The 17,963-nt window shown below is 37.1% G+C and overlaps 1 protein-coding gene across 6 annotated transcripts in view; it reads left to right on the top strand.

Annotated features, from left to right (window-relative positions):
- Wapl (WAPL cohesin release factor) overlaps nt 1-17,963 on the top strand; it is a 70,418-nt gene that overhangs the window by 17,162 nt on the left and 35,293 nt on the right. For 5 of the 6 annotated variants that reach the window (XM_055607986.1, XM_055607981.1, XM_055607983.1 and 2 more), the window contains one exon: nt 3,026-3,144. In XM_055607986.1, coding sequence (XP_055463961.1) covers nt 3,026-3,144 — 119 coding nt within the window. The remainder of the gene's footprint in view (nt 1-3,025; nt 3,145-17,963) is intronic. The other variant, XM_055607985.1, reaches the window with a different exon arrangement.

Raw genomic sequence — 17,963 nt, 5'->3', positions numbered from 1 at the left:
ATGTATATTTAGTATTATAATTTGTTTTTCAGATTTTAATCAAAGGCTAGCCTCTCCCTAGATACTAAGCTTTTTTGTGTTATACACACACACACACACATGGAATTTATTTTTAATTCTATGTAGGTGTATGTACCTGCGTGTGGTTATGTGCGTATGAGTACAAGTACTCTCTGAGGCCAGAGGCATTGGATCCCTTAGAACTTTGGCTTGGATGCCAAGAACTGAACTCAGATCCTTGGGAAGAGCAGCAAAACCACTGAGCCATCTCTCAAGCCTTAATTTGTTATATTACACTTAAGTAGAAGCATGTATTTAGAACCCATAAATTGCCTTATGCACAGGTATAGCACTTTACATGTAAATGATTAAGTCTTAAATTGTAAGGTAGACTAGGGAGTCTTACATGTATTAAGTTGGTGACTATCATTTAAAATTTTTGGTTTTGAATTGGGCTTCCATCTGGGACCTCACACATAATAAGCAAGCTCTCTCACTGAAATACAACCCTTGGCCAGAGCATGTTAATTTATGATTTTAAGCTGTTAAGTTTTTGGGATAGAGGTACCAAACATCTTGTTTTAGTTTTGAAAATCCAAATGCAATGCAGACATAAGGATAAATTCTGGACATTTAGAACTGTACTGATAACAGATGGTTTTAATGGGGGAAATATTCAAAAGAAATTAATAAAACCTTTTATAAGTAACACAAAGCTATAAAAAACATTTAAAACATTCTCAGCCTCTTAAATTGTGGTTTATAAGATTAAAAAATACTAGTAGGTAAGTATTCTCTTTTAATAATGAAAATTTGTCTCAGGATTGTAGGCTCTGGGGCTAGAGAGATGGCTCAGCAGCACTGGCTGCTCTTCCAGAGGTCCTGAGTTCAATTCTTGCAGCTGCTTGGTGGCTCACAACCATCTATAATGAGATCTGGTGCCCTCTTCTGGCATGCATCATATATGCATGCATGCATACATACATACATATATATATATATATAAAGATTGTAGGCTCAATGATAAGGTGCTCTTAGGAGCTGAGTCTAGTGAGAGCTAGGTATAGACAAATAAAATAGGTTAGTTCTGCTGTAATTAAGCCTTTACTTGACTAGGGCTATGTGTAGAGGATTCACTGTTGAGGGAGCAAGAATTTGTGGAAGCTTCTGGAGTAAAGGGTCTTGTCAACTAAATACAGCTTTTCTAGAATGGTTTGTTTAAAAAAAGCTTTTGTCCTGCCAAGGTTATAGAAGTTTTTAATTGTGATGAATTGAATTTTCATAGTATTTGTGAATTAAGAGTCTCAAATAGATACAGCATACTTGACATTACCTGCTGCTTAGTTTTATTGGACCTAAAAATAGTTTACTTGATTAGAATTACAATTTTTGGTTTTGGAGGTTGATTTGTACAGGAAAGGCATATTCTACCATTGAGTACACCCTCAACCCCAGGTGAGATTCATCTTTTGTTTTAAAATGGAATTGAAACAGGAGCTTTTTGAGCCTTTTTCACCCCCTTCCACCTCAAAAAGAAAGTATATCCAAAATTTATTCAGTGCTGTCATCAACCTCTTCTAGAAGATCACAGTTTGCAGCAGCCTCACTAGACACTTGGCAATTTGTCATGCAATGCTGTGCAGTACCTGCACTGTTGTCCTGCTGCAGTTTATTTGACTTTTTTTTTTTTTTTTTTTTGAGACAGGGTTTCTCTGTAGCATTGGCTGTCCTGGAACTTGCACTGTAGACCAAGCTGGCCTTGAACTCACAGAGATCTGCCTGCCTCTTGTCTCCTGAGTGCTGCGATTAAAGGCATGTGCCAAGCCTTTATTTGACTTTTAAGGCTCACTTATATATAGCAAGTTATTATTCTCATCTGCAGTTTAACATCTCTGTTTTTACATCTTGGAATAATTTAAATTCTGAAATGTGAAAAAAAATACTCACTTTGAGAAATGAAGTTGTTGGGCTGGAGAGATGGCTCAGCCGTTAAAGGCTAGGCTCACAACCATAAATACAAGAGAAAGGAAGTTGACAATAACATTTGAAAACTAGAGAACTCTTGGATGAGAAACACCAAGTTGCAATTGAGTCTTAAGTAATGTGTGAACCAGTAATCATTTTTAAAAGTTGAGGTAGAGAAATGTCTTCCTTAAGTTAGAAGAAAGTGTTTATAACCATTTGGGAAATAGTCTAATTCTTCAGTAGTTTTTATGTGAATACTTACAAGTCATTGAACTGCATTCTACTAGCCAAAGATAGCTATCTTTGTTGTTTTATTTTCCTCCTAACTCAGCCTCCCAAGCTAGGAGTATTGGAATGTGCCATTGTACCCAGATATTTGGCTTTTTAACTGAGCCATGGAGAGATGGCTCAGTGGTTAAGCATGTTTGTTGTTGCTCTTGCATAGAGCCTGGGTTTACATCATGGGAACCACATCATGGTTCGCAACCATTCATAATTTCAGTTCCAGAGGATATGATGCCTTATCTCTGCAGGCTCACAGGCAGGCATGTGGTTCACATACATACATACATGTAGGCAAAACACTCATGTACATAAATAAGTCTTTTTAACAGTGGTTGTTTTTAAGAGTTCATATAAATTATTTACCAGAGTCAGTATCTGTAGATATCTGGCAGTTACACGATCTATGAAGTTTCAATTTTGTTTTGGAAAAAATTTTAAGCCAGGCATGGTGATGCCTGACTGTAATTTTAATATTTGGGAGGCTGAAGCCAGAGGATTGCTATGAGTTTGAGCCCACTTTGGAATAGATAATGAAGTCCAGGCCATTCTCACTAAAAGAAAATGTTTGATATTGCTGTTAACACAAAATACAGTTAAAGCACACATGTAACAGCCAGGTTTTGAAGTCGAGGGTGAGGGTTAGAGTACCTTATCAGTCATTACTACTTTTAATGCTTTATTTTTTTTTTCTCCAACAATACATTTTTAAAAAGGCCTTAAGTTTTCTGATAACTTGAAATACTGGAAAGCTAGCTAGTTTTGGTTACCATTTCAGAAAACTTGGATTTTACAGAGGACTTGCCTGGTGTGCCTGAGAGTGTGAAGAAGCCCATAAGTAAACAAGGAGATAAATCCAAGGAAAATACCAGAAAGATTTTTAGTGGCCCCAAACGGGTAAGTAAAGCACTACTATTGGTGATTTTTTTTAAATTACTTATTTATCATTAGAGGGCTCAACCTTTAATTTTTTATTGGGAAGTTGCCAGCAAGCCATTGTGGCAGTGTTTCTCACAGGTTATCTGTTAATTTTTTTTAAAAACCAATATATACTGTAAAAAAATGTGGTTTTATATCTATCTATTTAGATTTGTATATCATTGAAAGTAATTTTTCCATGCTCTAAAATATTGGTTGTTTGAACTGACATCAAGAAGCTAGTTGGGAGCTGAGTCTTACTGCTGTTCTGTCTTGTAATAGTATTCTGCCACATACTGCTAGTCCAGAAAAAGACCAAAATTCAAAATACAGTTTCTATTGAATTCCATTTGCTTTCATGTAATCCTTAGATTGAACATATATAAGTCAGGGATCTTCTGGGTGTTTTGCCAACATTTACTATTAGATAAAAGCTACTGGCTGGTTGTGGCTCATGCCTTTAATTCCAGTAGCTCAGAGGCAGAGGCTGACACATTTCTGTGAATTTGACCCAAGCTAATCTGGTCTCCATAGTGAGTAGAAGGCCAGCCAATAGTGAGATACTGTTACAAAAATAAATAAATATATTAAATAATAGCCACCATAATAGGTATAAACTAGTACTTTGATTTTCATTTCTATAGTGACTACTGAATTAGAAACTTATTAGTCATTTTGTGTGTATATATGTCGTGTTTGTATGCTTTCATATGTTTGTGTGTCCAGGCCTGTAGATGCGTGAAAACCGTATTAGCTATCTTCCTCTGTTGTTCCTACCTTATTTTTTTGAGAGAGAAGCTCACTCAACCTGCAGTTCACTGATTCAGCTAGATTGCTACTGGCCAGCAAAGCCCAGGGATACTCCTCTGTTTCCACCTTTTCAGTACTGGGATTATAATGTGTTGCTGTACCCAGCTTTTATATGGAAGTAGGAATTGAACTCTGCTTGGTCACACTTGTATGGCAAGTGCTTTACTGACTGAGCTATCTCCCTAGCCCATTTGTCTGTATTTTGAGAAATTTCTAATTGAGTCTTTTTAGCCCTTTTTAAAATTAAGGATTTTTTTTCTTAGTTGTAAAAGTTCAGTAGATTTTTCAAAACCAACAAAACACAAAAATTAAGAATAGAACTGCCCTATGACCCTGCTGTCTCATTCCTGGGCATATACCCAAAGAACTCCATACCCTGCTATGGAGATATTTGTACCCCCGTGTTTATTGCTGCTTTATTCACTGCAGCAAAGAATTGGAATTAGCCTAGTTGTCCATCAGAGATGAATGGACATTTGTTATATATAAAAAACCAGAATACGATTCAGCTGTAAAGAAAACTATAATAAGCTGGGTGGTGTGACGCATGCCTGTAATCTCAGCACTCAGGGAGGCAGAGGCAAGTGGATTTCTGTGATTTCAAGGCCAGCCTGGTCTATAAAAGTGAATCCAGGACAACCAAGGCTACACAGAGAAACCCTGTCTTGTGGGGGATAAATAATTGTAGGGGATAGATGGACTTAGATTAGAATGTATATTAGTTGATGTCATATAATTTCAGAAAGAAAGAACCATATTTTTTCTTATATTTGAAGATTAGCTAATAATATATGTATATATGTAAACAGATGTTCTTGTGGACACAGTATAACATGTAGGAAAGAGAAAAATAATTGCTAAATGTTAGGTGATTAGAAAGCATTGAATTTCTATTCTAATCTATTCTGTATAAGAGAAATTCACTACTCTTGGCTAGTTTTTTTTTTTTTTTTTTTGGTGTATTTTTTTTTTTGATTTGCAGTGTTTTGTGAAATTTAATTAAAAAGGAATTCCTTATCAGATACATAATTTGTAAATATTTTGTCCAGTTCTTTATGTTGCTCCCCTTTGTCAAGTTTTTGATGAAACCCAATTGTTTTATTTATTTTTTGTTGTTGTTAATTGTTGTTTGTGGTTTTGATGTCATAGCTAAGAATTCATTGCCAAATTCGGTGTAGGTTTTCAAAATATTTCCCCCTTAAGTGTTTTTTTTTTTTAGTTTTTGATCTATTTTGAGTGATTGTTTTTGAGACAGGTTTTCTCTGTGTAACAGTCTAGGCTGTCCTGGAATTTGGTTTGTATAAGACTGGGCTAGTTTTGAACTTACAGCGATCCACCTGCTTCTGCCTCCCCAGTGCTGGGATTAAAGGTGCGCACTACCACTGCCTGCCTTGAGTGGATTTTCATGTGTGCTATAAGGTTGTGATTGTGGTCCACCTTCATTTTCAGTCATTGTGGCATGTAACTTATTATGGCCTAGCTCAGTTACTGAGAATATTTCTTACATTTAAAAAGCTTGCTGTGTTTTGTTCTTATAAATCTGAGTTAAAGTTGTCTGCACCTTTGTTCTTGCCAGTTGAATTAATTTTACACAGCTAGAATGTAAATATATTTTTATAGTCTTACTTTTTTCTTTTACTTTTGTAAAAAGCCCATTTGGTATCTTCAAAGTAATTACAGCTGCTTAGATGCACTTCTAGTTCTTATAAAATTCTTTATGAAGTATGTTAGTTTTCAGAGCAGTATTTATCAGTGGGCAGGGGAGGTCTCAATCACTACATTTTTTTAAACATTTATTTATTTTGGGGGTAGAGGATTCTGTATATAAGGACTATATTTACATAATTTCTGCCTATCCCTTTCTCTCTCTGTCTTGTACTATCCCACTCCTCAACATCATGACTTCCTTACTTACTGATAAACACACACAAGAGTACATACGTATATATAAATTTCTTGCTGAGTTCTTTAGATTTGCTCATATGTATGTGTATTTAGGGATGACCACTTTACATTATTAACAAATTATTGAGGACCCCAAAGAGCTTTTAATTACATGGCTGCTATCAGTATGTATCAGGTTAGAGCCAAGTGTGACGGCACACATCTGTGTTCTTAGCAATTGGGGGACTGGTGCAGGAGCATTACAAATTCTAGACCAACTTGGGCCACATAGCAAGACCCTGTGTCAAATAAGCATGGTAAAAGAGGAAAAAAAAAAAAAAACCCACAGATTAGAAACGTTAAACAAACCCCAAATTATTTATTTATTTATCTACTAAAGTAATTAAACCAGTGACAGGGTAACATAGTTTGTTTGAAAACTTAATTTCAAACAAAAAATGTAGAAAGAATAACATTGTTTTACTTTTATTTTTGTGACTCCCTGTAAAGGCAAGCTCTTTAAAAAAAAAAAAAAAGACACTTCAAACCTTGGTGTGGTGGCTCCTGCCTTTAATCCCAGCACTGGGGGGGCAAAGGTGGAGAAATATGAGTTTGAGGCCAGCCAGGATTATCTATGTGAGACCCTGGGTTGGCAGGTAGAGAAGCAGAGAACAGTTGAATTCTCTTGTCTTTGCATTCAGTATATTTTGTTGTGCTAAATTGTTTGAAATATTTGAAGAAAATCAAAGGTAGACATACAATATGGTTGTGTTTTAGATAACCTTTTCAAATGATTTTCAAATATTTGGTGTACTACACCAAAACTTAAATTTGAATCTTTTTTGTCTCTGTCTTTTCTTTTTTGAGAAAAGGTTTTCCTGTGTAGACTTGGCTATCTTAGAACTTGCTTTGTAGACCAGGATAGCCAAACCTCAAAGATCCACCTCTGCCTCCCAAGTGCTAGTAGGATCAAAGGCATGTGCCGCCACCGCCTGGCTAAATTTGAATTTCTTAAAGATTAACGCATGTATGTCAGCCTTTCATACTGTTACATTAGAATCTGTTACTCTCCCGTATGTTTTGTTTGTTTGTTTGTTTGTTTTCTAGACAGGGTTTTTCAATGTTACCTTGGCTGTCCTGGAACTGGTTGTGTAGACCGGGCCGCTTTGAATTCAGAGAGATCCACATGCCTCTACTCCCAAGTGCTGGGATTAAAGGTGTGTGCCACCACCACTTGGCTTCCCTTATGTTTTGAATAGGCATTTTACCTATAACTCTATATATGTTGGCCGTTTGGAAAATATACTAGTCACTCTTGTTATGCAGGTATTTTTAATGTGACTCAGTTCATTGTGCTCAATCAAAAATCTTGTTAATAACATCATCAAACCAAAAAATTTTGATAGTACTAGAAAGCAGTCATGTTCACAGTAATAAATTAAATTCTCCAGAATTTTAGTTTTTGCAAGAGTTGATTTTGTTTTTCTCATTGGCACCAAATGCCGTAAGGAAATTAGCTGACAGTGACAGTCTCACTTTATTCCTTTACACAAATATTTTTGCCAGGTACCCAAGTTTGAATAAGAATGTTGTCAATCTTTGAAGTAAAGAATGATTTGTCTGCCATGTGTGATGGTGCATGTCTGTAATCCTAGCCCTCTGGGAGGTAGAGGCAGGCAGATCTGTGTGAGTTCAAGGCCAGTCTGGTCTACACAGTGAGTCCAGCACAAACAAGGCTACACAAGAAACCCTGTCTCAAAAAACAAAAACAAAACAGTGATTTTTTTCTGAAAAAAGTAGTTTAGGTATACAAAAAAGTTGTATATGGAAGGTATACAAAAGTTGTATATGGAAGTGTTTTATGCACATTTGTTTTATCACACAGAACATTGAATTTTAATAAAGTTGGTAATTCTTAAGCTTTATATTTGAAAGTTTTATAGATTCTTGCCCAGGACACCATCACACTATGGCTTCAGTACCATCCATAGGAATTTTAATACACTGAGAAAGATAAATAATACTGTAATTATGAAAATAGTTTTGAATTTGTAGTCTCCTGAAAGAGTTTGAAATATCACTAGTGTCCATGGCCTATACTTTGAGACCTGATAATTGGGTAGTATTCTGCATTTATTCTGTGTTCCAAAATTTTTATTCTGAAAAATTTCAGGTATATAAAAAGATGAAGTAGCAACGAAACCCGTATCTCTGCATGTATTTATTTCTAGCTAGCGTTTTTCCGTCTACTTATAAGACTAAAACATATAAAAAATCCTTTTAAAAAATAATTAACACCTAATTCATATTCTGTCTTCATCGGAAGTTCACAGAATGTCCTAAGTTCTCCTCCCTACCTCTTCCAACTAGAATCTTGTAGCAATTTGGTATATTTTGTTCTTATGTAGACCTTATTTAAATAGATTCTTATTTAAAAAGAATTTCAATTATTTTTATTAGGAGGTTGTGATATTTGACTTTAGGACTTTTCCACATTTAGAAGCTATCTATTTCTTTGATGTTATTTAACTTGCTCTCCCCTGTTGGTTTAGGAAGCTGTAAATTAGTAAATCTGCATCCTGGACTAGAATTAGGTTAAACTTTTTTCAGAGCTTCACTGGTGATAACTGCATATATTTCTTTTTTTCCCCCCCAGTTTTATTTTATTTTTATTAAGTTTATTCACTTTGTATCCCAGCTGTAGCCCTTTCCCTCATCCCCTCCCAATCCTACCTACCTACCCTCCCTCATCTTCTCCTATGCCCCTCCCCCAGTCCAGTGATAGGGAGGTCCTCCTCCTCTTCCATCTGACCATAGTCTATCAGGTCTCATCAGGACTGGCTTCTTTGTCTTCCTCTGTGGACTAGTTAAGGCTGCTCCCTCCTCAGGTGGAGGTAATCAAAGAGCCAGCCCGTGAGTTTATGTCAGGGATGGTTCCTGTTCCTATTATTGGGGAACCCTCTTGGACACTGAGCTGCCATGGGCTATGTCTGTGCAGGGGATCTAAGTTATTTCCGTGTGTGGTCCTTGTTTGGAGCATCAGTCTCAGAAAAGACCCCTGTGCCCAGATGTTTTGGTTCTTGTGCTCTCCTTGTGGAGCTCCTGTTCCCTCCAGGTCTTTCTAGGTCCCCCTTTTATAAGATTTCCTGCACTCTGCAAAAAGTTTGGCTATGAATCTCAGCATGTTTTGATAACCCTGCTGAGTAGAGCTTTCAGAGGCCCTCTGTGATAGGCTCCTGTCCTGTTTCCTGTTTTCTCCCTCTTCTGATGTCCATCTTGTTTGCCTTTCTGAGTGAAGATTGAGCATCTTACCAGGATCCTCTTTCTGGATTCACTTCCTTAAGTGTACAGATTTTAGTATGTTTATCCTGTATTATATGTCTGATATCCACTTATAAGTGAGTATATACCATGTGTGTCTTTCTGCTTCTGGGATACTTCACTCAAGACTATCATTTCTAGTTTCCACCATTTGCCTGAAATTTTCATGATTTCCTTGTTTTTAATTGCTGAGTAGTATTCCATTATGTAAATGTACCACATTTCTGTATCCATTCCTCATCTGAGGGACATCTGGTTTGTTTCCAGCTTCTGGCTATTACAAATAAAGCTGCCATGAACATGGTTGAGCAAATGTCCTTGTTGTAAACTTGAGCATCTTTTGGATATATGCTGGATCTTGAGGAAGCGCTATTCCTCATTGTCTGAGAAAGCGCCAGATTGATTTCCAAACTGTTTGTACAAGTTTACATTCCCACCAGCAATGGAGAAGGGTTCCTCGTTCTCCACATCCTGTCCAACATGTGTTGTCACTTGAGTTTTTGATCTTAGCCATTCTGGTGGGTTTAAGGTAAAATCTCAGGGTCGTTTTGATTTTTGGCTTGCTTTCTTATTTTAATCAGGTAAACACTCCAACTGATGCAGTGGTCCATGCTGGGTCTTCCACCTCTTACAACCATCTCTGGAAAATTTTTATATATACACTTGGAAGTTGGTGGGTTATATTGACAGATTTTCATTCACTGAACCACACCTGCATGCCTGGGATGAAGGCTGCTTGGTCATGGTGGATGATATTTTTTATGCATTCTTGGATTTAGTTTGTATTTTATTGAGTATTTTTCTATCAATGTTCATAAGAGAGATTGGCCTGAAATTTTTTTTTTCTTTGTTGGGTCTTTGTGAGGTTTAGGTATCAAGGTGACAGTGGCTTCATAGAATGAGTTTGGTAATGTTCCTTCTGTTTCTATTTAGTGGAATAATTTGAAGAGTATTGAAACCATCTGGCCCAAGATTTTTTTTGGATGGGAGACTTTTGATGACAGCTTCTATTTCATTCGGTGATATAGGACTATTTAATTGATTTACCTGTTCTTGATTCAGTGTTGGCAAGTGGAATCGATCAAGAAAATTGTCCATTTCTTTTACCTTTTCAAATTTTGTGGCATATAGACTTTTGAAGTAAAACCTAATGATTGTTTGGATTTCCTCACTGTCTGTTATGTCCCCCTTTTCATTTCTGATTTTGCTCATTTGGACAGTTTCTCTCTGCCTTTTAGTTATTTTGGCTTAAGGTTTGTCTATCTTGTTGATTTTTCTCAAAGAACCAGCTCTTGGTTTCATTGATTCTTTGAATTGTTTTATTTGTTTCTAATTTATTGATTTTAGCCCTGTGCTTGATATATTCCAGCCATCTACTCCTCTTGAGTATGTCTGCTTCTCTTTTTTTGTAGGGCTTTCAGGTTAGCCTTTAAGTTGCTTGTATGAGGCATTTCAAATTTCTTCTTGAAGGCACTTAGTGCTCTGAATTTTCCTCTTAGCACTGCTTTCATTGTGTCCCATTAGTTTGTGTATGTTGTGCCTACATTTTCATTGATTTCTAAGAAGTCTTTGATTATTTCTCCCCTGACTCAGCTGTCATTGAGTAGTGGGTTGCTCAGTTTCCATGTGTTTGTAGGCTTTTTGCTGTTTGTTATTGTACAGGTCCAGCTTTTAGTCCATGGTGGTCAGATAGGATACAAGGGATTATTTGAATCTTCTTGTATCTGTTGAGGCTTGCTTTGTGATCAGTTATATGATCTATTTTAGTGAAGGTTCCATGAGGTGCTGAGAAGAAGATAAATTCTTTTGTGTTTCTGTGAAAGGTTCTCTAGATGTCTGTTAGGTCCGTTTGATTCATGACCTTTGTTAGAGTCATTGTTTGTTTAATTTCTGTCTAGATGGCCTGTCCTTTGTTGAGAGTGGGGTGTTGAAATTTCCCACTATTAATGTGTGGGGATCCATGTGTAGTTTAAGTTTTATTGATGTTTCTCTTACAAATGTGGGTGCTGTTGTATTTGGAGCATAGAAATTCTTTTTTCCATCTTTTGTATTCTATTTATTATGCTTACCTCTGTAGTTCCTGTTTTCTTCCCTAAGTTCTTCCTTTCCATGATTTCCTCCATTTGTGTTTTCTTTAATTTTTCTAATTCTATCTTCAGATCTTGAGCTGTTTTTTTTTTATTTCCCTCACCTGTCTAAGTGTATTTTCTCGTTTTTCCTTCAATTCCTTCAGCTGTTTGTTTGAACATTCCTCTGTTTCTTTTATTTCTTTCAGTGACTTAATTATTTCCTCTCTAAAGGCCACAAACTGGCTGCGTCTTTCCGTATTTCTTTATGGATGTTCATAATCTGTTTGTCTTTAGCTTCCTCCATTTCTTTATGGATGGCCATAATCTGTTTGACTTTATCTTCTTCTGTTTCTTTACCCATTTTATTTGTTTCCTCTATTATCCTCTTTATAAGCATAGATTTAAGGTCATCTTCTTGAATTTCAATTATGCTGGGGTGTCCAGGGCTGCTTGACCTTGGGTACTGGGTTCTGGAGATGCCATATTGCTCTGTCTTTTGTTGGTTGAGCTTTTACACTGGCCTCTACCAGTTGGCCTATCTTAGGTGTGGGTTGTTAGTTTCTGGTTAGCTTCTGTTAATACTGGGCCGGGGAGAATCCCCCTTGGCAGGAAGATGATTTTTCCTGAAGGAAGCCTCCTCAGCTTTTTGGGTATGGTCACTGAATGGCCGGTGTTTCTCAGGAATTGCCACAGCTCAACTCAGGCGTATAGACCTGAGTGGTAACTGTGGTCTTTCTTATTAAGGGGGGGGGGTCTCCTCTCACCATAGAATTCCTAGAGACAGCTGCCCTGCTGCGGGGTTTCTTGCTCTGAATTTAGTGAGCTGCTGCTGTTGTTCTTACACTGTTTTCTAGGCACAGCCCTTTTGAAGAACCTGGGAGCCGCGGTTTGGTCAGTTTAGTTATGGAAAACTGATTGCCCCTTGGAGCAGTATCTGGGGGCTGATCTTGGGGATCCCAGGCTTCTTGTAGGTCTGAGGTTAGAGTTCTGTGCCCCAGTACCCAAGTGCTAATCAATGGCAAGTGAGCACAGCTTTCAGGCGTGTAGTAGGAGGCTAGAGCCTGGAGCCTTCGGGAACCCAGAAACTAAACTTTTTCTGAGCTGGGTGTACTGAGGTTAGACCAGGTGTTTACCCCCTACCGTGGGCTGTCTTCCCAACAGGGAGACCCTGTCTGTGGTGTTTTGGGTCCACAGTTCTGTCTGGAGTGGAGTGTAGAGTAAGCAGGTGAGTAATAACTCCAAGCTGGTGACTGAGCGCTGCTGCAGGAACCCAGGAACTTCTCCCAAGAACTTCTCCATGTTTGTGTGTGTTTGTGGTGTGTATTGGGGAGAGGGGGGGGCTTAAATGAAAGCTCTAAGCTCGGACCTGCTGATTCCCTCGTTGTAGGGTTTTCTCCCAATAGGGAAACTCAGTCTCTGTTGTCCTGGGGCCCATAGTTCTGTCTGGTACGGTGATTCGGGTGAACAGCAGGTCCCGCTCTGGGCTGGTGGCTGTATGCCTGCCAGTCCCTGGGACCTTTTCCAGGGATTGACTGGGTGACCTGAGGTCAGTCCTGATTGATTCCTACAGTTGGATTTCCTCTCATCCAAGAATCACAATCGCTGGTGTTTTAGGGCCCAGAGTTCAGTCTCCTGGTTGCTGTGCAGACACTCTGTCCTGTGCCTCAGACACAGTGTTCTCCTGGTGCCGCTATCTTGGATCTCCCTGCATATATTTCTTTACATTTGAAGTTCTGTAATTTTTGGTTATTCCACTCTTAATATATTTTCATTTATATCCTCACCTAATTTCCACAGTATGGGAGGACTCTTGGGCCTTATGTGCATTCTTGGCCTTTACTATGTTTGAATAACTAACAAGGTTGTGATCATGAGCTTTGCTCAAAACAAAGGCACCACATTTTCCTTTTATAATTTAATTAGAACTATTCTGGCATCATGTGAATATCCTATTCTGCATTATGTCTTTTAACTCATTATTGTTTGCATCTAGTATTAAACCTTGTCTTAATTACTGTTTATTGCTTTGAAGAGACACCATGACCAGGTCAATTTATAGAACAAAGCATTGATTTGGGGGCTTGCTTACAGTGTCAAGGGTTAGTTCATTATCATGACAGAGAGAGTAGCAGCAAGCACATAGGAAGGTGCTAAAGAAGTAGCCAGGAGCTCATCTCTTATCACAAGTTGCAGGCTGAGAGAGAAACACACACACACACACACACACACACACACACACACGCACGCACGCACACACACACATACATATACACACAGTTCCTCTCTTCCTTTGAAACTTCAAAGCCCACTTCCAGTGGTAGCCTTTTGTAAGGCCACAGTACTCCAACAAGGCCATACCTTCTAATCCTTTTCAAACTGTTCTCAAACTATAACTTAAGTATTCAGATATGAACCTATGGGGACTGTTCTTACCCAGACAATCAAAACCTCTATTGCCCTCATTTGTTACACTGACAGTTGCAGACTGGTAAAAATTTTCCAATTGTTTCTTCTATATTTAGTAAATAGAATACTAAATAGTCTCTTCCCCATCATTGACAGAGTAAATAATTATTATTTTTTAGCATTGTACATAGTAAAATAAGCCATGCATGACATTGCTTTTATGGCAAATCTAAAAGAAGTAAAATGTCAAAATAGAATAATGACACCATGCCTGGCTTTGTTATTCCTTTGCATAGAAACAAAGGAAATGGGGAGATGTTGGTAAAAGGTACAGTGAAACAGAATTAGTAAATCTAAAGTCTAATATGTAACAGAGATAGTTAATATTCTATATTGAAAATTTGCTAAAAGTAGGTTTTAGACTCTAGTACACACTGCAAAAAATAATAGTTGTATATACATTAATTTATTAACTTGTACTAGTCATTTCACTGTGTACATGTTTATTAGAACATTATTTGTATTCCTTAAATATATGTGTATATTAAACTTTAAAAATATATTAAATGTACTATGATAAGTTTTGACTTTTCTTGTGTGCCATAGGTGCTTTAGATATGGCTAGTGGAAACTATTTCTAGCTTTTGTTTCTCTTTTATATAACCACAACATCTTTGCATACTTCTATGCTTTCTGCACAATAAAGTGACTGAGATTCATCATGTACTTTTTTTGTTGTTTTTTGATTAAAGAATTTATTTTTCTTGGGACTCTTGGTTTTTTTTTTTTTTTTTTTTGAGGAGGCTAAATACTTAAAATACCTGAGGACTAACTCCATTCATTGCTGATAAGCTCTGTCATCAGACAGCTAGGAAATACATTGAAAAATAAGCTGTAAGTTTATATTGATAGCTTTACCTTAAATTTAGCATAGCAGAGTTGGAAAAAATGTTTTTAGTGTATTGGGGGAGAAGCCATTCAAATGTAATATCCTTCAGAGGACAAAACTCTGGTGTTAGTTCTCTTATTATGGGATCCAGGAATTCAAATCCTTATCAGGTGTGCATAGCAAAGTGCTTCTACCTGCTGAGCCATTTTGTGAACCCTGATGTGATGAAATTTTGTATTTGACAACCACCTTGTAGTGTTACTAATGATTGTTACTGGCAGTAGCAAATAGTGAGATTGTATTTTACTAAGGGTACTGGTCAGAAACTGGGCAAGGTGCCACTCACCTGTAATATTTAGCACTCATTGGGCTGAGACAGGAGACTGGCTATGAGTTTGAAGCAGTCCTGGCTACATAGCAGAGACCCTGTGTGAGTTTAAAACAAAACAAAGCAAACAATTAAGAACAGACCTTTAATTCCAGCAGGGGCATGTGGATCTCTGTGAGTGCAAGGCCCGTCAATCTGCAAAGAAAATTGTAGGCCATTCAGGGCCATAAAAGTGAAATCCTATCTCAAAACAAAGTATAACTCCCTGATAATTTTGTTTTTTCCTTATGTTACTTCAGTATTTAATTGAATCATGTGTGCTTATTTGTATTTAATTTTTTGCTATTGTTTTGTTTTTATGGTGTAAGTGATCTAACCCAAGGCCTCATGTGTCCTAGGTAAACACTCTACTACTGTAGCCCTGTGTTCGGTTTTTAAATTTAGTTTTAAACTTAATCTTGAGAGCTTTTACTTTGCTCTTTACACAGCTTAAGAAGGTAATACTCTACATGTACTTGACCTGATTTTAAAGTGATTCATCTGGCCTAAAGTAAATCAGGTCATGGAAAACAAATCGGCAGAAGACCTATTTGCTCCTGTATTGACGGACATGATATTATAGTGTCAGGAAAATTAAGGAAATTACGCTGAATTTTTTTTTTTTTTTTAAAAGCTTAAAAAGCTATGGGATTGCACACACTTGAAAGACAGTGTGAATAAAGCATTCTGGTAACAATAACTCTAGTATTTTATTTCCTGAAGAGAAATAAATCCTCCTTCTCTTTTATATGAGTAATTAGGATTCACAGAAAATGAAATTCTCCAAGAATTTTTATGTAAATTATCTTTCAGCTACCCTAGGAGAGAAGTGGGTGTGAGTGGATGTAGGAAATGTTCTCAACAGTTGTAGAGTGGCCTTAACCTGTATTTATTTGTCTAATGCTTTCTCTGTTTCAATTTAGTTGCCATGTTTTTGGTAGGAACACTAGAGGAAATACTGTGTTCCCCTCTAGAGAAAACTTCGGTATATGTAAAAAATATACATACACCTGTTGTTGTTTTATTGTTAGCTATGGACTTTAACACCTTATACTTAGGGCCTTGCTTATCTTCTACTTATGATCAATATATTTTTACACCCCCCCCCATTGTGTTTTTATGTATGATTGCACATGTAGTTTTATAGAACCTAGAGTTTACACTGGTACTTGTGGTTTCACGTCTGGTTCAATACCAGGTTTATTCTATCCTTAATGCTTTTGTATGTCTGGTTGTTATTATCTTCAGTATGTTTAACCATTTATTCAGTCTTTAATATTTGTCAGTGGCTTCTCACTTTAGAGATACAGTTTCCTTTTCTCTACCTCATATTAGAAATATAAACTTTCTTTAAAATGTTTTAAAAATATTTACTTTATGTATATGAGTGTCTTACCTGAATGTAGTATGTGCAAACCACTCATATGCTCGGTTGCCCAAAGAGGGCAGACGAGTTTGTCAGATTCCTTGGAACTGGAATTAGAGATGGCTATGAACCACCACATGGCTGCTAGGAACCAAACCTGGGTCCTGTTCAAGTGCTCTCAACTACTGACCCATCTTTTCCAGCTTTGCATTGACTTTATTAGACATGTCATCTATACAGTTTTTGCCTTACCATATATGCAGTTGTTTTTATTAGGATTGAGGGCTGTCCGGGAGGTTACATGCTATAGAAAAACAAGAAGGGTGAAGAAAACTGGTTTAAAACATTGTTGAAATAATGGCCGTCATTTGTGCTAGAGGTGGCACACGCCTTTAACCCCAGCACTTGGGAGGCAGAGGCAAGTGGATATCTGTGAGTTTGAGGCCAGTCTGGTCTACGAAGGGAGATTTGAGAAAGCCAAGGCTACACAGAGAAACCCTGTTGAAAAAACAAAACAAAACAAAAAACAACAACAAAAACAAAAGTCATTAGTGTTGGAGGCAGGTGGATCTCTGTAAGTTTGGGGCCAGTGTAGTCCACAACAGATCAAGTTCCAAGACAGCTAGGGCTACACAAAGAAAACCCTGTGTTGGGGAGGAGAGGACTCATTTGCTGGGCGTGAGAGTGTGGCTCAGAGTTTAAGAGCATTATTGTTCTTCCAGAGAACCAGGTTTGATTCCCAGCACCCACATGGTGATTCTTATCATTAGTTCAGGGATCTGACACCCTCATCTGACCGCTGCAGGTTCTAGGCATACATGTGGTGCATATGTATAAATGGATGCAAAACAGTTATTAATACATATGTTAAAAAAAAGTTACTTGCTAGTTAGAAAAATGAAGGGATTTTAGGAATCAGACTTGAACATAAATGGATTTAAGTAAACTTGGTTAGGCTTTAGTGATCATTTGGAAATTTTGGTGCTTTTGTTCATGAAATGTTAACCAGTTTCTGGTTTTTGGCTACTATTTCCCTACCTCCCATATTTTCAGCTGTCATACATGTGCTGATTTACAGATATGATTTCTTCTGCTTGCTCTGCCCATTTTACATTCAACTCCTCCTTATCCCTGTTTTGCTTCTAAGGCAATGTTTTCATACTTAGTCAGAATTACCTTCAGTGCTTTGAAGGTTGCATTTTTCCTGGGATGTTGGCTATTCTTGTTTTGCAAGTAAGACTGCTTCTGGGTCTTTGAAGAAACTAATATAAGATCAGTTGTGGTTTCAATTCTCAAATTTCAACCACTACTTTTCAGTGTTTTTCTGTAGTTTAATACTGGGCCCATCTGGGCCTATCTTTTGTCTGTCTAAGGGAACATTTTGGACTTAAATTTTTTTCTCTCCTTCTGTCATTCAATATGACACTTGATAGTAACCTTTAGGCAATTGGATTTAAAATTTACTTTTCATTATAAATCAAGAGTATATACTAATTTGCATTATAAAATTGTAATTGTATGAGCCTATAATTTTAAAGTTGTATAGCTTTATATTTTGTAAATTATCTTTACTTTCTGAAATTAATTTAGGTTCTCCATTTTAAAACAGAATCTTGTAACTGAAGAGACTTTAAAGGACAAGCACTTCTACCTCTTACCCAAGAACAAATGTTCTTCCACACAGTG

Source organism: Psammomys obesus, unplaced genomic scaffold, assembly GCF_907164565.1.
Source record: "Psammomys obesus unplaced genomic scaffold, mPsaObe1.curated_primary_1811, whole genome shotgun sequence".
In the NCBI taxonomy this organism is placed as follows: domain Eukaryota; kingdom Metazoa; phylum Chordata; class Mammalia; order Rodentia; family Muridae; genus Psammomys; species Psammomys obesus.
The sequence above is the reverse complement of the archived record's forward strand: the minus strand, read 5'-3'. Positions and strand labels throughout refer to the sequence as shown.